This window comes from Siphateles boraxobius, unplaced genomic scaffold (genome assembly GCF_051911475.1).
Source record: "Siphateles boraxobius isolate OS27281-9 unplaced genomic scaffold, OSU_SipBor_1 1, whole genome shotgun sequence".
In the NCBI taxonomy this organism is placed as follows: Eukaryota; Metazoa; Chordata; class Actinopteri; order Cypriniformes; family Leuciscidae; genus Siphateles; species Siphateles boraxobius.
Window position 1 is genome coordinate 5,020,320 of NW_027508699.1, and position 24,400 is coordinate 5,044,719.

At 42.9% G+C, this 24,400-nt stretch overlaps 1 protein-coding gene across 1 annotated transcript in view; it reads left to right on the forward strand.

The window, feature by feature from the left end:
* Positions 1–19,186: 19,186 nt before the first annotated feature.
* Positions 19,187–24,400, forward strand: part of wnt9a (wingless-type MMTV integration site family, member 9A) — a 65,367-nt gene continuing 60,153 nt past the window's right edge. The window contains exon 1 of the mRNA XM_077247160.1: positions 19,187–19,330. Within this exon, the coding sequence (XP_077103275.1) occupies positions 19,239–19,330 (92 nt within the window). The 5' untranslated portion in view covers positions 19,187–19,238. The remainder of the gene's footprint in view (positions 19,331–24,400) is intronic.

Sequence of the window (24,400 nt, forward strand, 5' to 3'; positions counted from 1 at the left end):
TTAGTTAGAAAGAAAAAAAGATTAGTTAGAAAGAAAGAAAGATTATTCGGAAAGAAAGAAAAAAGATTAGTCAGAAAGAAACAAAGATTAGTTAGAAAGATAGATAGTACATATAGAATGGTAGTTTAATTGAGTCTAGGGTTTCAGGGAGTTTAGATTTGAGTTTATTTTTTCTGCACTACTGGGCCACTGTAGTCTTGGCTCAATTTGAACTGTTGCAATGAAAGTCAATGGGATTTTCATGATTTTTAATATTAATTTTTAAGAAATCTGAAAGTCAAATCAGTTTGAAAAGATATAGCAACTCGAGTCAGAACAGTCTGAAGGTCTGACCCGAGTTTGGAGTTTGTAGAGTTAAAGCTCTAGGACGAGTTAGAGTCAGAAAATTTTGGGTAAGAAGAAGAAGAAGAAGAAGAAGAAGAAGTTTAAATACAATATCAGTAAGTTGGCTTTTCCAAGCCAACTTAATAATACGTGTGTGCGCAGGCGCATAGTCTTTCTTTATAAAGTGACATCGCCAACTACTTGTCTAGCATGCACAACACAGCGTTATTAGTAGTTTTCGCGGATCTGTGTGAATGGGGATCGTTTTGATGACATTGTCATCTGTACAAGAAAAAACTTTTCTGTTTTTTTTCATCATTGTCGTGTAAACGTACCCTAAGGGTATGTTTATACGACAGTGATGTACTAAAAACAGATTACAACATTGTCAAAACGGAACACAATTATGTGAAATCTCTTAATAAGCATAATACAGCATGCCAGGTCAGTAGTTGGTGATGTCACTTTGTCAAGCAACAACCCGCAAACATGTAATACGCATGCGCATGACATCACCATTTTCACAAATTCACGTTTTTGTTGTATACATAGAGATGGTACAGGGATCGTTTTCAATAGGGGTGGCACGATCCACCTTTTTTGCCTCCGATACCGATTCCGATACCTGGGACTCAGTATTGGCCGACACCGATCCGATTCAATACTAAAATAATAATTAAAAAAACAGTGCCAAATTACCTAATACACTGTATCTGTATGCCTCACAGTGGGGAAGAGACTGTGATTATTCTTTTGTTAAAGGCATCAAAGCTTGACTTAAACTTTATTTTCCTTTGTAAAACAATACAGACAAAATATGTACTATATAATTAAAAGACATTTATTTTTAAATTTTAAGCGCAACTTTTTAATGAAGCAGCAACATATGATAGATTGGACAGAACAACTAAGGCTATCAATATGCGCATCCCGTGCGCAGAATGATGCGCTCGAAGCAACAAGGAGTCACGGCGCGCAGCGCTTCGCATTGAAAAGTTCAAAGCACAAAAGTAAGATATACATATATTATACATATATTTATTTATTCATTAGTTTGAGCCTTTTAACAGTTTTAAATTTCAGTTAATGTGCGCGTGAAGAGCAATTATATCGCTCTCTACTCCAGTGTTGTGATCACTGATCAGTTGTATTGTGATCTAACAGACACCCGGTAGAAAGTAACATGTGAAACTCCAGCAGGTTAAAGTCCTTTTATGCAAACCATAGACCTTTATCTACAGATCTACAGTATAATAATAGGAACATTGACTCATCTTGGAGAGAGTTTCATCGTGTTGACTGTTGTACCCGAGCGCGACGCGCTGTTTGAGTGCTGAGAATGACTGACAGCCGCAGCGGAGGGAAGCACTTAGGTGAAGATTAATTTAACGATATAAATCTCTACCTCACATTAAACTATATGTAATGGCTTCAGAAAACTTGGAATATAGTACACGGAAACATTATAGTGCTTTATAATGTGTTTGTGCCTTTTGTGTTGTATAACAATAACATTCGTAGGCTACAATATCGGATCGGATTTGGATGGTCTCGTCTGGCAATACCCGATCCGGCAAATATTGCTAGTATCGGAGCAATACCGATACTGAGTATCGGATCGGCGCACCCCTAGTTTTCAAAACCTTGCACTTTGAAACCCGTTTTAAAAAACTTGCTTTTCTCAGGCCCAAAAAAACGTTGTGATGTAAATAACAGCTAAAATGCATAAAAAGTTTTCCATTTTCACTAGAAAATTATGTTGTGTAAATATACCCTAGGAAACCATATCAAATCATGACAGAGACAGAACAGAACCATATCAAAAACATAGCAATAAAGTTAAAACAAAAAGTGGCATCTTTCTGCCTACCTCCCAACTTACTATATACAATTATATACAAGTATAAGAGCTAACAAATCTTTACAGGGGTAATCTGGAATCAAGGTTGATAAACAGGTGGTAGTCAAGATCACAAATATGACGTTCACAGGAAACCAAAAATAAAGAAACACTCTCAACAGTCTTACTAATGCACTCTGAAACTAACTAGCAAAGTCAGACAAGGCGAGTGAGCACAAGGCTAATGAAAGAAGTGACGAAAGAGGCTTGTACAAATGTCAGAGTCAGCTGACCAAGCAGGGAGTGGCACCAATCACACTGCTGGAACCAACCCGGTCTTCTTCCTGGACAGAATACATACAAACACCTCCCACAACAGAAGAAAACACAGAAACTGATGAAAAGGGACGTAACAATTTAGGCCTGTTCGACTTCATGCAGTGCTGTGCAGGCTGACTTGAAGCAGTGCATGCCGGTTAGAAAGTACCACGAGAGCAATTCGAGAGCAGCCGCAGGACTCAGCCAGCCCAGTTTTGCAAGAGCTCCGATGACGACACAGCTGTTTCACGATTGGCCAGATTCACCGCGTGACAACAATCATGTGCGTTTCGTGTTTATTCCCACACCTTCAGTTCCACTTATGGTCACAAATCTGTTTTTTTATAACAGTAAAATCTCTTTTCATGTAGTCGCAATGTTATATTGTTTCACGTTTATCAAAATAAAACATAGACCCCACTACATTTAAATTTAAATGTACACTTACTATTGCATTTAAATGTACATTTACTATTACCCACTACATTTACTATTTAAATGGTAGGCTTATGTTATGTTGAACTTTATTCTTGTACAAACAGGCGGTGTATTAAGCAGTAGGCTATATGGGTATTGAATGGAAACGTATCTGAAACGTCTGTGTATTTTACAAATATTGCATTTATTTCACTTCAGCTGTGGTAAAGTATGCAAACACAGCGCTAGCGTCACTACAGGAAGCAGAAAGTGTCCGACTTCATGTCTCCGGTTTCAGCACCTTCATGCCTGCGGGCAGCAACTCTCGCTGATCGGTTACATCCAGCCACAGCCGATGTCGAACACACCTTTTATCTTACGACAGTGGTTAAGCATGCCCACCACTTTTCAAGGACGGGTACTCAATCTATGTTCATCAAAAAAAATTTGACCATTGTGTACTGTCTTATAGACTAAAATGTTTTTTTTTTTTTTATATTTAATCATTGCGCAAGATTCAGAAAGCAAAAGCTTATTTTGTACAAGGCTGGTTATGCTGAAACACCTAATAAACAGTAGAAGATGAGAAAATAGTGAAGTTACAAACTAAGGTCAGGCCCCACTTCGAAAAAACATCTAGCCCTAGCCAATCTAGCCTAGTGTTGATAAATCAGATAGCGATCTAACCAGTAAAAACGCATGAAGTGACCAGGTGTAAACAGGCCCATAGTGAATCCGTTGACCAGGCTACACATGACACGAGTTGTGGTCTCATTGGCACAAATTAATTTAGATGAGATTAGATCAGATTAGATAGAAATTAATTGATACCAGATTGATTCCACTCTTGTATGTCACAGACTTCCGAAGCTTCCGAAGCTTCCGAAGGGGGGAGGGGGGGGGGGGGGTGCGGGGGATCATGTAACACAATGAACAGGTGGGAACAATTAGCAAAATGAGTATGAGAGAAAGACTAAACAAGGGGGTGTGGTAAAGGGAAACATAGAGGCAGAACAAGGGGAGCACATGGCCAACATAAACAAAGGCAAAGTTTTTCTGAAGATTAAGCATACTACTAAAAACTCCACGTAATCGCCTAAATTGCATATAGTCTTAATGAAAACTGTCCACACAGACTGGCTTTATTTGTAGTCTTTATTTTGGAGAAAACATTACAGAATCATGGAAGTGCAAAACTGTCAAGGGTCAATGTCATAAGGAAGTCTGATCCAACACTTAAAATTGAGATAACATCCATCCTGCTATTCGTGTTGAGAATACACCCAGGATGTTGAACTAGGGTTACCACTTCACTTCTGTGTATTTGTGTTGTGGCTCATTTAATTTTTTTTATTTGACAAATATTTGTATATACATCTCCCCATATTTCATTTCAATGTGGGGGCTCAAGAGACCTCGAACATCTTGAGAGGTGTCAAGTTGTCACAGCAGTCTTATGGAGAAAGACGACCCAGATGCAGAATGACCAAGGGATGGAAGTTTATTGACAAGACACAATAGGGATGGTTAAGAGTGAGGATGATCCAAACAGTAGGACAGGACAGTCAACAGAAAGGGAATACAGAAGAGATCCGACTATGCTGGAGAATCGAGGAGATGGAGAAGCAGATAAATGACCGGAGATCAGGCAGTAGCTTGAGGAACCAGAGGCTGGAAACTATGAGCTGCAACCGAAGCTGTATCAGTCACAGGTCTTGAAAGCAGCAACCTGGATGAAGGACAGGAACAGACACAAGAAAAAGCAAAACAGAAATAAAACTTACTCAACACAGCGACTACAGAAATTAAATAAATGAATGTAACTAAAAATAGAAAATAATAAAAATCATAACCTACTAGAAATAAATAACTGAAGCAACAAACAAAGAAAGGCCAAATCAAAAATAGAAACCAAAAAATAAGGCTTGAGAAACCTAGAGCAAAAGACTGGAACTAGACTAAAGCAAATTCAAAAGAATAAAATGCAAAAACTAGAACTGGCAGGAAACACGGTCTAAAAGCAAGAAAAGAATCTCATCCACTACATACACATGCAACAAACCAGCAGAGACATGAGGGAAAGGAGCACAATATAAAGGGACCAGAGCACATGAGGATCAGGTGAGCACAATTAGTGAAACAAGGACCAGACAAGGGCTAGACAAGGGGCCAGGGTAAAGGGAAACAAGGAGGTGGTACAAGCAAATGACCAACACAAACAAAGACAAAGCCATGTGCTCAGGCACAAGACAAACAAAGAAACATTGAACAGAGACAAGACTGACAAGGCAGAACCATGACAGAGAGGGACTTTTTTACACTTTTTTTCTAATAAATTGGTTTGTTTGTAGAGATAGCAAGTGTTAACCAGAACATCAAATCCCATGCCATTTAGATGAAGGAACCTATTTTTTAAAATTAATTTCAGCCAACTTCATTTGGGCTCAAAAAGTCCTAGAAAAGTGCATAAGAGTCAAATAGCCTCTGGACCTAGTATTCAAATTACATGTGCCATAACAACACATCTTACCATAGTTAAATTGAATTGCCCAAAAAGGAAGTTTGTATGTGTCAGAATGACAAAATGGCTGATTGCAACAAGTAATACTCAGCACAGCAATTTGATTGAATATTTGGGCTGTCACTGATTTATCTGTCGTATGGTCAATTGCGCTTTAGTAATTGTTTGTCTAAAATCTAGTGCTGTCAGCTTGCTCGCTGCTCACCTGTTATCCAGCAAGAACAAGTTGTGACTGCATCTAACAAATACCTTTTCTATAATTCATTTGGATTTGTTATAAATTTTGAAGTCATTATCCGAGGCTTTGGGTACATTACCACAAGATACGCTCCATTTTTAAGTCTATATCTTGCAGCAAGTATTTATCGCTGTTTATTCATTGCCTCCACATTTTGAAATAGAAGATGAAACTCGGCATCTGAATGTTTATAGTTACTCTTTACATCAGCATCATTACAGCCATGTCCATCTGCGTCAACGATATTCCATCCAATCATTACAGAGCTGAAATCAGTGGGGTGGACACCTCATTCCTCCCCTGGTTGACCTACTTATCTGACCCCGGCCTTTGAAAACTGGGCTCTTCCCTGGAAATGCTTGTCCACTATTGTCACTTTGTCAGTCCCAGAGTCTGAAGAGACAGTGAGGGGAAGGAAAGGGATTTTGTGCTAAAGGTAGTGCCTTATTTGATGACCTTAGAAAGCTTTCATCAGCTATCAGGCTTGACAGACCAAGACAAAGCTCTATGACTCATGTTCTATAAGGTTAACTGCAGGACAAAGTAGGCAAACCCAAAAAACCTTGGTTGTGTATGTTCACTCAAAACTGCTCAATTCTTCACTCATTGCACACTATTGCACATATTTTCAGATAGATTTACACTGACACCTAATAAACTTCTCTTCAGTTTGTTGCTTTTAAGGCTTTTACACAAGCAATAAGCTTTTTTTTTTGTGATTTTGGGCTTGATTGTTATGATATTGTGTTTCCCTCAGGGTCACCAGCAATTGAATCTCAGGCCCAGGAATCTTTTTCCTTTATGATGTTTAACTTAAAAAACTGTGAGTATTGTGAGGACATGTAGTCTACAGAGAAAGCCTTTAGGAGATGGACATGCTCTGACATGTCATTACATATTATCAGAAGAATTTCACAATAAGTAGAGAAGAAATGCACATTAACAGTAGCTAACTAATATTTAGAACACTAACAGACTGGGTCCTCCCACCATGATAGATACATTTAGATCAACACAGTAATGTACTAATGCTTTTATCCAATAAAGTCCACTAATGCACACTGTACAAACAGTGTAGTGTTTCTATGCAAGCCATATTCTGCTTACACATTCCTCTGGACCTGCTCTATCAGTTGAGCAAATGATGCTTAAAAAAATTCTTTACATTCTCTTTACAAGCCTGTTGTCTTTCACCAACCGTTTCCCTGGACATACATTATGCTAGCTATGATCTATAAATCATATAGGAAAATATATTTGGGGGTAGCATTGGTATTGTCATAGGAATCATCAAATAATACTACAGGACAGATTTTTATTTAAAACATGGCAAATTCTCTCACAAACTGCCCTTAAAGTCTGTATTAAATCATATCGAGCCCATTTGCTTTGCTAATATATGTAATAGGTTCACCTTATTCTAAAGAAAATATTGGTAACACTTTATTTCACAGTGTCCTTGTTGCATGTTACATGTAGTAAGTAATAACTATAAATTATGCATACATGCAAATAACCCTAAACCAAATCCTGCCCTAATCCTATAGTAGGTACATGCAGTTTATTAATATGCCTCAGTACTTAGATGTATAATGACATTGTAACAAGTACACCTTCAAATAAAGTGTAACCAATATATGTCACAATCTCCAGTGACCAGCCCAGTCTCCAGCACTACATTTCCCATCAACCGCTCCTGCCACCAATTACTCACCTCATCAGCTCCTCATAAAAGCACCTTAGCCTCAGCATTTGTCTGGCCTTGAACAAGGAAATACTCTCATATCTGCTCTCTGCTGATCCCAGCGACCGCTGTGATGCTTTCTCTGAAACTATTCCTTGTGTCTTCTCCTTGTGTCTCCCTGTTTGTTCTGTGGATATCTACCTTCAGTACTGAGCTGTTTTGCCAGCCTTCCGCTGAGGTGTGTGCTCTGCTCTCCCCATCATCATCCAAAGCATTTTTACAGTCTTTTACCGCTAACGTCCCAATCATTTTTTACAGTGTGGATTCACTGCCATCTGCCTAGTGGGTATTTCCTGACAATATATTTATACTCTTTGAGCAAAATGTAATAACTTGCTCCACCTTTAATGAATTTTCCTTTTGGCTTTTGTCACCAATCTCTAATTTTTCAAATGTTCCGCTCCAATCACTCTATTATGGTACACTCACTCTCTATGATACAATCATTTTTAGATACAATTTGCAAGTTTTTTTTTAAATGTTTTTTTTACACACATTCTGGCTATTACAAATAAGACAATGATAAAATTCAAACTATTTTAAATAAAACACTAAAATCAATCAAAAGTCGATTTAAGCATCACTGTTATAATGCGTATGAGTATGAACATATACTAATTAAAGTGTAATATTGACCTATAACCATAGTGGTACATGTGTGTATTTCTAATAAATGCATACAATGAAAGTAAAATAGGTTGTGAATTCTGTTGACTTTAAATGTGAATTTTCTTAGCCACTAGGGACATCAAATAGAATTGCTGTTTCCTGACCAACCAGAAGTTGACATGTTGGACCACTGAAAGAATCAACCATTTCACTTCTGTAATGTGACGTGTTTCTAAGTGAAACCGGATATTCAATGAGGAAAAAACATGTAGGGCGAAACTTGAATTTATCCATCTGGAATTGATCATAAAAAGTGGTCTCTGTGTGACAGGGGGTTGGAGGTGGAGGAGTTGAAAAACAAGAGAGCTTGGTGACATCAGCCAAAAAACAAAGTAATTTTAGTGCCAGATCAAGTTGTTATATTTTGATTAAAGATTACTCGTGCACCAATAAATCTCTCACAATAAGAGCAATAAGACCCACTTTCTGAAGATGAGAGAGTAAATAAGGATTCGATTTCACATTGACTTTAAATGTGTGGTTTAAAGCCTCTTGTTTATGTTAGGGTGGGATGGTGCCCTCAGATGATTCAAAGAAAATAAACACTAGAGGGTGTCTCTGTAGTTGTCTGAGGTGCGAGATCTGAGACAGCCCTGCTCCACAGATGCAGTGTCAGCCTCCACATCCCAAACCACCAATGATGCCAAAAACTCCTGAAAATACCACAGGGCCCCGAAAAAGTTGGCAGGGGAGTCTGACTTGATGCGTTAATGTTAAATGGTTGGTGTCATGATCACCAGCCGGAGTGCAATTGATATCCACTAGAGGGCACTCCTTACTGGACCATTGTCAATCTATCAAGAACTGCATTTCCCATAATCCTTTGCCTGGATTCATCATGTGTGATTGCATTCAGCTAATATTCATTACCTTGTTTACTCATCATATACAGTATAAGCCTGGTTTGTTCAGTCTCTCATTGTAAAGTCTTAGTGCTACACTGCAATTCTGAGCATGCTGTCTTTAGTTTTCTGTGTTTATGGTTTTGAATTCAGTGCCTGGTTTCTTGGATTTTCCCATTTACCCTGTTTTCATCCTTCTGATTGTTTGCCCCCGTGATTCTGACCCTTACCTGTATTTTGGATTAGCCTCAAATAAAGATGCATTTGGATCCCCACCCCTGTTTCTCTGAGCAGTATGTAAAAGATGGAATTTAAATACACACAGAGAGTAAAGGAATACATTTTATGAGAAGAACCCCACAACCCAGTCCCAGACTAACTGTCATTTTTTTACTTACTGCTGGTATTCACAAGGGTTGGATAGGTTAAAGCAAGATGGCAGGAAGATAGTGCTGATTCATTCTGTTGTAGGGTCTGTACTTATGGAGGGAGGGAGAGGGGGGAGGGAGGGGGGCGTTGGATTGAACTTCACACTAAGTGAGTGTATATGTTGTAAGTAAACAGATTCTTATACTACATCATTGTAAAATGAAGGATTAGTCATGCTGAGGTGTTGGTTTCTTTGCAATACATCACATGGGTTAATTGGTGTTTTTCCTCACAAATTCAGTTAAATCAAAGGGTGCCACTTTACATTAATTGTATTTAACTATGTACTAACATTTGAATGAATCATTTGACACAATGTACTTACTGTATTGTGTACATAGTACGTTTTTACATTGTACTTATATTTAAAAAAAAAATGCCTGCATGTAATTACATATGTAATACATTTCTGTGATTAGATCTATAATTACGCTATTGACCCAATCCTTACACCTTAAACCTAACCATACCACCAAACCTGTGCCTAACCGTACCCTTATCCCGCCGCAATAGCAGCAAAAGCTTTTTGCAATATAATATGAACACAATACGTATATTGTACTTATCACAGTATAGACACCTAATATAAAGTGTGACCAATCAAAGCTTAAAAATGTGAAATAAATTGAATGTAAGCAATGTAAGTTGTTTTGGATATCAGCATCTGCCAAATTAATGAAATGTGAAACATCTCTGTAAGCGTATACCATCATGATAGCTTTAAATGGACATGAAAATTTTATTATTTTTTAAACCACAAAACAGTTAATTAAAGGGTTGCTATAAGAAATGTTACTTGTGTTTGCCTGTATGTGACATAGAAGCACAGAAACATAATAATTTTAAGTGGTGGCTCAAAATGAAAATGACTGGTAAATCACTCCTGTGTACATGCTCATAACTGCAGCAATTCTGATCATTTACAGATGCTTGTTTGAGCATGTCTGGTCTAGAAAAACACTAGTACAAATCCATGAACATGCATGGATGCACTGTTTGTAGGAGTGAATTTGTCCTACACACCTAACCATAAAACCCTGGAAGGCAACATGCACATCAGTGCAAATGGCCTGTCAATCATCTTCTTCAGCTGTCTTTTTTTTTCATGCATAAGTCTCTATTAGCTAATTATTTTCATTGAATACCAGTCATACCTTATTCATTGAAAGTGAATTGTCCATATTGCAAACTGGGTGAAAAGAAGTTTTCTACTGCATACCCTTAGCTAAAAAATTTAACATTTTATTAAATTCTCATTTTATACCAGTGGGCTATGTAAAACTTATATTGCTCTGTATTATATTGTTCTGCTCTCCATTTGTACTGATGTTTTCTTTCATTTTGGGTGGTTTCTCAGACAGAGATTAAGCCTAGTCCTGGACTAAATAGTCTTTTAAACCAGATTAACAGAAATCTGCTTTTTCTGTTATGGTTTAAAATAGTCCTAGAATTTATCTAGTCCAGAGTTTAATAAACTGAATAAACTGTGTGTGTGTGTGTGTGTGTGTGTGTGTGTGTGTGTGTGTGTGTGTGTGTGTGTGTGTGTGTGTGTGTGTGTGTGTTGTGTGTGTGTAGGCTATATGTATGTAACAGAGGCAAGCTAAGAGCTGTGTTTTTATACGTCACTTCCCTGGCCTCAAGAATTGCAGAAGTGACTGATGCTTGGACTATAATCCTTGTTAGTGTGCCTCCCTTCCATGGTGGAGACCCTGGGTCGAATCCTACTTTGAAAGTTTCAAAGTTTGGGGGAAAGCAAAGCATTTGCGAAAAAATGCTCTCATAATTTTTTTCTTCCCCATGTAGATTCCACAAGTGGTGTATACAGTTCCCTTTCGAGAGGTCTCTCCTATTGCGTAAGTAGCTTACGCTATGGGAAAACTCCTTTTCTCGAGAATACTGAAGTCTTTATGTAAAACGCATTGCAGCTGCACAGCTGACAGCAATGAACGAAGGAAGCTCGGTCATTGGTTGTGCTGCGGCAACTTGCTCGAACCAATGACGGGGCGACTCTGAATGCGCGACCAATGAGCGCGCTTCGCGCCCGCGCGCGTCAGAGCCCGTCAAGATGGGCGTGGCCAAGAGCTATTTATTGGGCGCCCCGTCATGAGAGTTCTTTAGATTTAATCTCCTTCAGCGAACACCTTCTTCGCTGGATCCTCCGGATTATTGAAGGCTTCGCCGCCGTCGAAAAGCATACCAGCGGGATTGCTACGAGGACGTCGGCACCTTCAGCCGCCTTCGAACGCCATCCTACTGAGCCATCCGGCGTGCCACACACGCAAGTATCTTTACATCTGTTCGCCCCGCAACACTTGTAAAAGAGCAAATTTCTGAGGCGTTGTTTCAAATGCCTTCCTGCGCGTCTTGCAGAGACCTTCTCCCGGACGGGGATCGTCACATCATCTGCGCTCGCTGCCTGGGCCGGGACCACGCAGAAGCTGCTTTGACCAAGGGCGGATGCCCGGAATGTGATGACCTGGGTCTCTCCGCACTGCGGGCTCGCCTCGCCGCTTTCGCCGTGAGCGAGCCCATCGCCGCCACCCCTCTGTTTGAGCCGCGCAAGAAAAAGCGCCGCTCACTGAGGCTTCCTGAACCTGAGCTCAGTGACGTCACGCCGAGCCAGTCTCCGCGTGCTTCACCGCCGCTCTTGCCTTCCCCACCGCCGGTTCAGTTCACCCAGCCGGACCTACACCCCTCTATTAGAGCGGTGGGCCTTGTGACTTTCGGCGCGTCCGAGGACGATGGGGGAATAGATGACAGCTTGTCCATCGACGCTGCATCGGACGACTGGCCGGGCTCCACTCTCGACCCCGCCCCGCCGACGCTAGCTAGCACGAGCGGGGGCTCCACCATGGATACCGAGATTATCCGTGTCCTCTCTAAGGCCGTGGAAGACCTCGGGCTCGATTGGTCTTCTCCCGAAGAACCAACCCGGAGCCGATTGGATGAGTGGTTTCTGCAGAGGCGCCAGCAGGCCCCTCGGCAAAGGCCTTCTCCCTTCTTCCCGGAAGTTCACAACGAACTCACCAAGTCGTGGAAAGCCCCCCACTCTGCGCGCTTAAAGCCTTCTTTTTCTTCTTCGCTCTCCTCTGTGGACGGCGCGAAGGAAAGAGGCTACGAGGGAACACCGCCCCTCGAGGAGGCCGTGACCAATCATCTCTGCCCGCCCTCCACCACCAGATGGAAAGCCAAAGCTTCCCACCCCTCGAAGCCCTGCTGCACTACTTCTGCTCTCGGTCGCGCCTACGCCGCCGCCGGCCAAGCTGCATCAGCGCTTCACTCAATGGCGGTACTTCAAGTGTTCCAAGCCAAACTTCTCCGCTCTATGGACGAGTCTGGCCCCGAAGCCTTCAGGGACCTACGCAGCGCAACTGATATAGCTCTGCGAGCCACGAAGGCCATCGCGCAGTATATTGGCCGTGACATGGCTAATTTGACTGTTCTCGAGAGCCATCTGTGGTTAACTCTGACGGAGATGAAGGACGCGGATAAGGCGCCATTTCTCGACGCGCCTATCTCCACCAGCGGGCTGTTTGGACCGGCGGTTAAGGGTTTCGCAGAACGCTTCACTGAGGCCCAGAACGCTTCACAAGCTATGCGCCATTTCCTGCCCAAGCGCTCCAGCTCATCGCAGAGCAGACAGAGACCGCTACAGCCGCAGCGGGCTAGAACAGCTCCCACCGCCTCTCAGCCCGCGCCTCAGGCTGACACTCGACGCCGCTCGCGCTCTCACAACCGCAAGCCGCCGTCTGAGCGACGGGGTCCTCGGCCCAAGATTGTGCTGAACCCTGAGCCTCGAAAGCCGTCCTAGCCACAGGAATGAGAAGACAGAGTGCTTGTCTCGCAAAAGCCGGACCACTCTCTCTGCAAAAGCTCAAACATTACCCAGTCCCCTTACAGGCGGCTGGATATGTCCATACAGCAGTCAATGGGCCAGTCAAAGAGCTCGCTCACCTGCAAGCAAACGCCGTTTTTACGGCGACGCACAGAAAACACAAAAAGAGTCTTTTTCTGCCTGTGTCACTAAGGGTTCACATGTCCACAAAGTGTGCATTCCCAGATACTGTCAAAACAGTGCCAAATTCATTCCCAGCTCAGGCTGCGCGCCCCATGAATGTAGATCACGTGCCTACGGTCATGTACGCACCACTACACACAAGCACTGTTCACACAGCTATAAATTCACCCCCAGTAAAAGCGGGAAACATTATAAAAGTGACGAGTGTGCCTACCACTGTTTATGCACCCCCAGTTATAAACACTGTCCTTACAGTGTCAAACACAACCCCAGCTCAGGCTGCGAGTTTTACAGACACGGCGCGCGCTGTTGTAATCACATACGCGCCCATTCACTCAGCTGCTCAGCGCGCGCCCGCGCCTCTGAGAGCTACGAGCTCAGGCGATTCGCTGGCCGGGTCCCTACGTCACAGCGGCCCGCCCCTAGCCTGTATTCAGCCCATATCTGTACACGCAGCGGCATGGGAAAACATTCCAGATATGCCGAAATGGGTATTGGATATAGTAAAGCACGGATACTCGCTCCAGTTCGCTCGCAGACCACCACGTTTTACGACTGTGGTCGAGACGAAAGTGAGAAAGGAGTGTTCACATGTTCTACGCACCGAGGTGCACAAACTAATAGAAAAGGGCGCCGTGGAAACTGTTCCCCCCTCTATGAGCGAGGAAGGTTTTTACAGCCGAGGTTTTCTCATCCCGAAAAAGGATGGCGGTCTCCGCCCCATCCTAGATCTCAAACACCTGAACAAAGCACTAATGATTCGCTCGTTCAGAATGTTAACAACCAAGCATATCCTCGCGCAAGTACGCCCAGGAGATTGGTTTCTCTCAGTGGATCTGAAAGATGCTTACTTTCACATTCCAATATCGCCTCATCACAGGCCGTTTCTGAGATTCGCTTTCGAGGGACAGTCTTACCAGTACTTCCGTTTGGCCTGTCCCTGGCTCCCCGTACATTCACGAAATGTATGGATGCAGCACTTTCCCCCTTGAGACGAAGGGGAGTGCGAATACTGAATTATCTCGACGATTGGCTGGTCCTAGCACAATCAGAGAGTCAGTTAATAACACACAGATCTTGGATTATCAGCCATTTAGAATGCCTGGGTCTAAGAATCAATTTTGCAAAAAGCATACTATCTCCCAGCCAGAGGATTTCTTTCCTGGGAATAGTTCTAGACTCGATGCAAATGACAGCGCGTCTCTCATCAGAGCGCGCGCTCACCATCCGGCGCCTTGCAACATCATTCAGGGCGGGCGCGCGCGCCCCCGTCAAGCGGTTTCAGAGGATGCTCGGTTTCATGGCCTCAGCATCGGCCGTACTCCAGCTAGGATTGTTGCATATGCGCCCTCTCCAACGCTGGCTCAAGAGCCGCGTCCCTACTCACGCTTGGCGTTCGGGCCACCTTTTAATCAGAGCGAACCACGGCTGTATAAAAGCTCTGACGCACTGGAAAGCTGCCGACTGGTACCAGTCAGGCGTGAGTCTGGGTGTGAACACAAGGAGAAAGATGATAACGACAGATGCCTCCAAAATAGGTTGGGGGGCCCTTTACGAGGGCAGGCCTGTCTCCGGCTTTTGGTCAAACCCGGAAAAGCGCCTACACATAAACTGTCTGGAGATGAAAGCGGTCGCTTTGGCTCTCAGAGCCCTGCTTCCACATCTAAAAAACGAACACGTCCTGGTCCGAACGGACAACATGACGGTAGTGTCGTACATAAGTCGCCAGGGTGGACTCAGGTCGAGCTCCATGCATTCAATGGCCAGGAGACTCATTTTATGGTCCCAGCACAACTTGCGCTCGCTGAGAGCAGCGCACGTGCCAGGCGCCCTGAACCAGGGGGCAGACATGCTATCCAGAGACAAGATTCTCCCAGGAGAATGGGCTCTCAACCCCCGCTGACGATTCAGTGGTTATGGAAAACCTTTGGCAAAGCGGAGATCGACCTCTTCGCCTCCAAGGAGAACGCGCACTGCTCTCTTTTCTTCACGAAAAGCACAGACGCACTCGCCCAGAGCTGGCAGAGCCGCCCCTTATATGCCTTTCCCCCGATCGCGATGCTGCCACAGGTCATCAGTCGGGTCAGAGAGGAGCAAAACGCAGTGCTTCTGATAGCCCCACTCTGGAAGAACCAAACATGGTTTCCAGATCTGATGCAAATGCAATCTGCACCACGGCCGATTCCACTGAGGCCAGACCTCCTCAGTCAGGCCAGCGGGATGATATTTCATCCCGCCCCGATCTGTGGGCCCTTCATGCATGGCCCCTCAAAGGGTTCCCAGGAACCTCACGAGCGGAGCACAAAAACCATCGCTGAGGCGCGGGCGCCCTCCACGAGACGCTTATATGCTCAGAAATGGAAAGTGTTCAGTGACTGGTGTAATGCCAAGGGCCTGAACCCTGAAACATGCGAGATTACGAACGTACTCGCTTTTCTACAAGGGCTTCTGGAGGCGGGCCGCACCCCCTCCACGCTCAAAGTATATGTGGCGGCCATCACAGCGTCACACGACCCTGTAATGGAACGTCCATTGGGAAGAAACGACCTAATTATTCGTTTCCTAAGGGGCGCTAGGAGGATGAACCCTTCACGCCCCCCCTCAGTGCCGATCTGGGACCTAGGTACTGTCCTAGACGCTCTTAAGGGGCCCCCGTTCGAACCACTCCGAACCGTGCACCTTAAACAGCTCTCGCTTAAGACTGCGCTCTTGCTGGCACTCGCCTCGGTCAAGAGAGTGGGCGACCTGCACGCGCTTTCGACAAGCGCTGCCTGCCTAGAATTCGGACCTAACGACTGCAGGGTCGTCCTTAGACCGAAACACGGGTATATTCCTAAAGTGCTCACCACTCCCTTCAGAGCACAGGTTATCTCCCTAACTGCGCTGTCGTCTCCAGCAAACGAACACGACGCTAATCTACTCTGCCCCGTTAGGGCTCTCAGAGTGTATTTGGAGCGTTCTGCCCTATTCAGACAGACAGAACAACTGTTTGTATGCTTTGGCGGCCGTACGAAAGGTTCCGCCGTTTCAAAGCAGAGAATCTCTCACTGGATAGTTGAGGCTATAGCACTGGCTTATGAAGCTAAGGGACTTCAATGCCCCTGGGGAGTCAAAGCACACTCCACCAGGAGTGTGGCTTCTTCCTGGGCATGGTCGAGCGGGATACCGATCGAGGATATTTGTGCGGTGGCAGGCTGGGCCTCACCATCCACATTTATCAGGTTCTACAACCTACAGGTCCCGACATTGCATTCCAATGTACTATCAGCATGATGCTAGTTGAACTACGAGTTCGTATCTAGATTATGTATGTGCTTGTGTCACACTGAGCGCCTTCTAGCCGCTCTGTATTTTTTCCCACATATAAAGCTCGCCTCTGCCGTCTAGTTGGATGATAACTTTGCTTTTCAGCTCAGGCACCTGCCTCTGGCTATCATAAGGCGAAGTTCAGCATGCACGGCGTTTTGCATGGTGTTCCCATAGCGTAAGCTACTTACGCAATAGGAGAGACCTCTCGAAAGGGAACGACTCGGTTACTAACGTAACCTCGGTTCCCTGAGAGGAGGGAACGAGTATTGCGTAAGCTGCCGTGCTGGTGCTTGGTTAGTTCGCTTCAGTCGTTTTAACCTAAAGAACTCTCATGACGGGGCGCCCAATAAGTAGCTCTTGGCCACGCCCATCTTGACGGGCTCTGACGCGCGCGGGCGCGAAGCGCGGTCATTGGTCGCGCATTCAGAGTCGCCCCGTCATTGGTTCGAGCAAGTTGCCGCAGCACAGCCAATGACCGAGCTTCCTTCGTTCATTGCTGTCAGCTGTGCAGCTGCAATGCGTTTTACATAAAGACTTCAGTATTCTCGAGAAAAGGAGTTTTCCCATAGCGTAAGCTACTTACCCAATACTCGTTCCCTCCTCTCAAAGAACCGAGGTTACGTTAGTAACCGAGTCGTTTTTATTTGCTATTTGCTTTAAAAGAGTTTTCTCTTGTTCAGTATTTTTTCTTCTTTTTTCTGCTGTCATTGTTTTCCTTGGATTTGCTTCTCAGTTCTATACAATTTTTAGTTTTTCTTGGTTCGTTCCATTTTATGCTAATTCAGATGAGCACAGTTGGTTTTAAATTAATCTTGTTTATTTTAGTTCAGGATTACATAATCCAGGTGTTAGCAATCTGGATCTCTTTCAGTCTTTCCCTTTAAATTGCTTTCATTCGGAAGATTGTGGGAGATGATGGTGGTCTGTTTAAGCAGCACAACACAGTCCACTGTCCAGGCCTGTGCCTGAGATTATGGTAACTGTTAATACAGTAGGTTAAGGTAGGTGGCTCTTTTGTGTGGAATTGATGGGATTTGGAAAATCCACATTACAAGTAGTTGGAGGGAAGAGGTTGATAAGAGGGATTTATTATGGTAGCGGAGCAAGAAGGACATTTTATTTATTTATTATTTATTATTTTATTTGAAAAAACGTACACCAAATAATATACAAAGAAAGTAAAAAAAAAGATTGCATGCCCCATCATCTGGTGTCAATTAAGCAGATGTCATTGCCTCGTGGTTGCTAGGTAGATCATCAATAATACCATGTCACCCTTGTTTTTTTTCCTGTGTCATGATCCAGCAGAACAGGCAGTTTAGCAAACAGAAACTTGGCAAAAGGTTCCAGTAGCCCACCTGTTGTTGCTACTGTGATACTTGTGATTGAAAAGGTCCATTTTGTTGCAGCATTCAAGAGCTGTCATGTCACGCATGTCAAGAGCTCCTTCCAGGTGTACCCAAGAGTGAGCTGGAACCAGCCCAACAGATCCCTATCTTACTAACATTTCGCTGCCAAAACAAAGATGTGTAAGTGGTGGATTATGATGCCAAGATTTGTGTTTCATCTGTGACTTCAGAGTTAACTGGGTTTATTAATGTTTAATGACGCGTCATTCTTTGTGTATGAATAATTGAAGACTTCAGATGCAAAAACCATCTGACAATATTGGTATCTACTTCAATGCAGAAGCTGAGCTTTTTAGGAGTGTGGTGCATGTTGCCTTTATTGCTCATCATTAAAAAACTTTCAAACAAGACCCTTCTCTTCTCTGCTCTTGCCAAACCAAATCTCTGATCAAGATTTATAACTCCCAATAACTTATTATGCTTTCTTATTAAATGTTTCATCTGGTAATTGCAAAATCTATCTGATACAAAAACAATGTACATATAATTGCTCACTGCAATGAACTTGTGCCAGCCAGTATGTCCTCTCATACATTAATTAATTAAATAATTAAAGAAATGTCATGTTCGGTTTCTGTGGACATGAGAAGATTTTTGACTCTACTGGGCAAGCGATAACCAAATGAAACATGAATAATAGGGAAAATATTCATATGCTGGTTGAGCATGCTGCTCAATATCTTTCATCAGCTCAAGAGCTTTCGTCTGATATTAAAAAGCCAGTAGGCCTATAGAGATTATAGTCAATATCAGGAAACCGGGACATTTATTCCATTTTAGAAGTATCACGATTATTACTGCCCATGCCTTCAAAAAGCAAACGTAAATAATTAAGCCAGACTTACTTTAAATCTCTCTCTTCTCTCTCTCTCTCTCTCTCTCTCTCTCTCTCTCTCTCTCTCTCTCTCTCTCTCTCTCTCTCTCTCTCTCTCTCTCTCTTCTTCTTCTTCTTCTTCTTCTTCTTCTTCTCTCTCTCTCTCTCTCTCTCTCTCTCTCTCTCTCTCTCTCTCTCTCTCTCTCTCTCTCTCTCTCTCCTGTTCTAAGTGAATGGGAGGGGCGCATAAATCCTCGGAGTGTATAAGAAGTGCCGTTCTCACAAGAAAGGATTTTACACAGCAACTTAGGACGAACGAAATGAGCTGCCCCAGAGCTGCTACAAAATGCTGGATGGACACCTTCTCCTGGGATGGTTATCATTTACCATTATAGTGCATCTGATCAGCTTGCCTGGACCGAGCACAGCTTACTTCGGGTAGGCAGAAGCTTTAAATGTTTTTCAAGCTTCAGGTTTTTAAATGAATAGACGAAACATAGATGTGAAATGATGAAACAAAGATCATAAACAAAAAAGACACCAAAATCTAGAGGAAAAGTTATGTAAACTTCTCTCCGTAACAACCTGTGGAGTTGCGATTTAGTGTGAGTATTGTTCTCATTATAACAACGTAATGTTTGCATGAAGTCTCCAGTTAATAACGTATTTATAAATTCATTAAAGATGCCCCTATTTGCAAATAAATACTGCATATCAGGACATTTTATAAATTTCTTAGGCTAATTCAGTGACGGGCAGGTACAAGCCGGTCAGGTTCGTCTTTTTTCCAAACATGCTTGTAGAGGAATGAAACTAGACACGAGCAGTTCTACACAGCTGTTAACAATAAAGCTACGAAGATCTCTAAACTGGTGGCCAAAACGTCTGTTAAGATCGCAGATAATATTCTTTCATCCAGCATAAACACTCGTTTTGGCACCCATTTTACTCGCTCAAGAGTTTAATTAGCGCAAGTTCAAGAATGTGTGTTGAATTTACAGTTTCCCCAGTTCCCCCTATAAACATTCCCTTAGCATAATTTTAATTGAGGTAATTGTGATACAGTGGGAACGCCTTTGGAATGCATTCCTCTATGACGCGTTCATTTCTACTTATTGATATTCTTCCATTACGCGCCTTTAGCGGTCACACCAGAACTTCATATTTCGAGAAACATGTGTTTAACTTTTAATGATCGTCTGTGGGCCATTGTAACTTGCTTTAACATGTTTTAAACCAGGTTTGGAGGGTAAAATTAGCGAGGTTGACTGCTGTTAAACTCTAATACGGACAACATGTATTATAATGCTGGTGTAAATAAAATCCATATGGACATACTCCAAGGACAGGTGGGCGTTTAATATTGTCCTGATGTTTTAACCCAGTCTGGCTGGATCTGTAGTGATGTACTAGGTTTTCACATTCAACAACTTCTCAACAGTTCAAGACATTGTATCATTATTTCTCTTGGCTCCATGGTGAAGAGTGATGGAAGATTCTATGTAAAAAGGTGTGCTAAGGAGAGGATATTGTTAGGGCAAATCAAGGGCCAGCGCGGGAGTGGCTCCCTCAGGCCCCATTGAACATTATGAAGCAGTAAACCGGTTTGTTGGGCTGCAGTGGTTGTAGATTGGGTCCAAGCCTATTTTACCCCTCTTAGGAAGTCAATAAATTTAATAAATATTGGCCTGTGTTAGCATGGGTGGGATAGTACTTTGTATAAAGATTTATAGTCTCCATTATTTGATCTGAAAGATTGTTACCATTGCAATTAGCCTCTTAAGAATATTTCCCCTTGTTTTTTGGCACATTAAATGGAAAACATAGACTACAATGTCTGATAATAAGCAGATATGCAGTGTCAAGAGGCTTTGTCTAATAAATTCCTTTATATTTTTAACATTCAATTTGTCATGCTTATGTGAGGCTAAACAGCCATTGTTTAAAAGTATTCACACTTTGCCAGTTTCAGCACTTTGTCTACTTTGATGGAAATTGCTTGTACTTCCATGGGAATTGCTTGTACTTCCATGTTATCAGGTCATGAAAAAAAAAACTATAGGAAACTCATTAGGAATATATTTCACTATGGCATTATGGGTGTTCTTTCTTATCTCACACCATGAGTGTTCATTTTTTAATGGTGATATGGGTGTCATTTTCCAGATAGCCAAGAACTCCACAGTCAATGATATACAGTCAATAAAAAAACTGAAGTCTTTTCATCCTTGCCATTCGTGCCAGAGCCAGCATGAAAACATTTTATTTTGACTTGTTGTCACACTTGCTTCTACTAAAGTGCAAATTAATACCTTCCATGAAGCACATGCCGCATCTTCTTGGCACTGATTTACTTAAGTAGAGGTTCAATGTTGCATACCCAATTTCCCCAATGCGGTGGAGCATATGTGAAATCTAAACACAGTCTCTGTTTGACCTCGGTCTGCGTCTCTGAGGGTTGGGTGGGATTCCTTGCCTAGTTGAGCCGCTGCTGAAATTGTCATCCTGGCCACAAGAATGCAAAGACTTAGTTTTTTACAACCCGTCCCATCTAGCCTGTTGCGGCAGGTGCCCAATGTTTGTTTCTGCTGTATCCCGTTTAACAAAAATCCCAGGGAGACCAGGTTTGGATGGTTGGGGACAAAGTAGTGATAGAAAATTGAATGTTCCTAGGAAACAAGGCAATACGAGGGCTGCACACTTTTTGTCTCGGTTTAGAGCTCACCTCAAACAGCCTGAAGAAAGAAAGGGGAAAAGGTTACATGCTGGGAAAACATAAGGAAAATAAGCCCTGAATATCCATGGAATGAGATTCTTTTGTGCCTGGCTTTGACAAGTTTATGCAGATCTCCTGTGGAAGCCAGACTGGGGTCACATGTGGGGAACTGCTGTCCCAAATGTAAACCTGCATCGAATTGAGGGAAGATATTTACAACTTTTGTGTGGGATGCTGGTTATTCCCACCTAAATTCTGATTCCAAGTATAGCCTAAACCGAGGTGTCATCACAATGTACAAAGGGTCTAAATTTTTTTTAAATATAGAGCCCAAAACAGTGGCATTTGTATTGGATTAATTATGATGAATAAATTGTCTTCTGTGTTTGTTTGTTTTTTTGTCATTTAAGGTGCTGTTTACTCCTGGTATTAAGATGCGTGTTGGTCCATCGGATCACAAGTGGGCGACGCTAAAGACAGGTGTTAATGGGGTTTAAAACATTTTGAGCTTCCTGGAGGTAGTCAAAAACGCTTGTTTTGTCTGTTAGATAGACACATAGACCCTCCCCTCGAAGAAATCAGGACAAAAGTGGTTGAAAGTGGACAAAAGAGATGGATTAAACACCAGGTGTAAACGGTCATATGTCTGCCTCGTCTACTTGTGATCCGATTGACCAAAACGTATCTTAATACCAGACGTAAACAAGGCCTAAAAAAAGACAAGTGAAATTTACTTAGACCTATTAGCAAGGAACAATTCAATTGAATATCTTTATAAGTTGATAAGATTAGAGTTTTTTTTAACTTACTGTACATGTTCCAAAGCCCTGCGTTAAAGGCTGCAACTACATGCTGCAACAACATGCATGTGTATGTACATTATAACCCTGTAATGAGGGCTCAACAATTTGGTGTTGTTCCGTCCCCCAAAATCCAGCCAGAACAAGGTCAGGACAGGCCCAAGGCTTCTACAGTATTTCTATTGGAAATACTGTGCTTCTAGCACTTAGCCTCTGGCCTCTTACATTTCTAGATATGCATCACTTGTCATGTAATTCATTTATTCTGATTTGGTTTAACTAATTAATGAGTCATGATTTGTCAGAACCTGCCCCATTAATAGGTGTAGCAGTACTTGCAGTGCCTGATGTTCCCACCAGGGGGTGCAGTCACTACTGTAAAAATGCTCGGCTCTTAAGTCATCATCTGATCCTTTATAAAACCTTAGCACAGTGGGGAATGAGTGGTAAAACAGATATGAGCACAGAGAGCTGTGTGACGAGGATACAGGGAGAAGGTAAACAGAGCAGCAGTTTTATTCAAAGGTAGTTGTGGTCAGTTTGATCTGTTTGCAATGGCATTTTTTGGCCACAGCTCACAGGAAAGCCCCTATACAGAAGCAGTTTGCTGCATAAGGCTTCAGATTTAATCTCTTGACTAGACTTGTGCTTGGGAATGTTGATGAGAGCTGCTGCCTGTGCTGCGGTGGATCGCCTTTCAGTGCCAGAGAATAGCAGTGTCTGCAACTGAAGATCTTCACGTGACCACTTCCTTCAGAGGCTGTATACACACACAGACAATTTACTGAATCAAAATTAAAATGCCATTGTTAACATTTCACTTAACAGACACATAATGTAAAGGCACAACCCCACAAAAGTGTGTATCGTTGCTGGACAGCTTAACATAGTGTAACTTTTGTACTATAAACACACTTAAGATTACCAACATTTCTTTGGCTTTCATGACATATCAAGTAACCACTTGAAAAACAGAAAATCCATGTCTCTAAATTTCTACCAGTTTGTTTTTCCTCAATGGCTTTCTTGACAAGCTTTGAGAATGGCTTCTCCCGCAGGAGTCATCCCAACCCTGCCTTGATTATATGGTATTATTGCTCTGGGGAATGTCTTTAAATGTGTTTGGCTCACTTGCATCCAAACGGCTCAATATTCTGGTAGCATGGATCCAACCACAGCTTGGAGGTCTGCCTCAATTTTTTAAGAGAGGGTGGGTCCGTTCCTACCATCAGCTGTGTGCTTTTTAGATAATGTAGGCTGTTGTTGGAAATTCAGTGATGGGCATCGCAGACAGCAGCACAGCCAGGCAAAACCGGAAAGCCAATATGGAATCTGAATAGCTTTTGGTGGTCACGGATTGATGAAATGACGTTAATTAGTGGCACTACCATGTCATGGGTTTTCCGTCTCCCACCACAGACTGTTTTCCTCCACAGAGGGCTTTGGGTGGACTGTGGGCCAATATGATCAGTGACTACAGCCAAGATTAGATGACTAAAAAAAACATAAGATGCCAATAAAAACCCTGAGCTATGAACCATACATGCACATTTATTGCATGGACTGGGTGTTGCTCTCAAAACAGTAGGCAAGTCAAACCCAGAATGTACCTTGATGGAGTTCATGCTTTTGCTGTTTAATTATGCTTGCATCAAACGTCTCGGTTACGTATGTAACCCTAGTTCCCTGATAGGGAACGAGACGCTGCGTCAAACGCTGCGGGAACGCCCCTGCGTTGTGCGTCATGAAGCACGTATGGAATCAGCCCAATGGAGAGATGAAACGTCATAGGCGGGTGACGTCATCGACCAGGAAACTATAAAGCACCCCAAAAACACAAGCGCATTAGCTTCTGATAGGCTTGAAGGAAGCGCTAACGGGAGTGCCGGGAGTATGGCGGAGCGACGCAGCGTCTCGTTCCCTATCAGGGAACTAGGGTTACATACGTAACCGAGACGTTCCCTTTCAAGGGAACTTCGAGCTGCGTCAAAC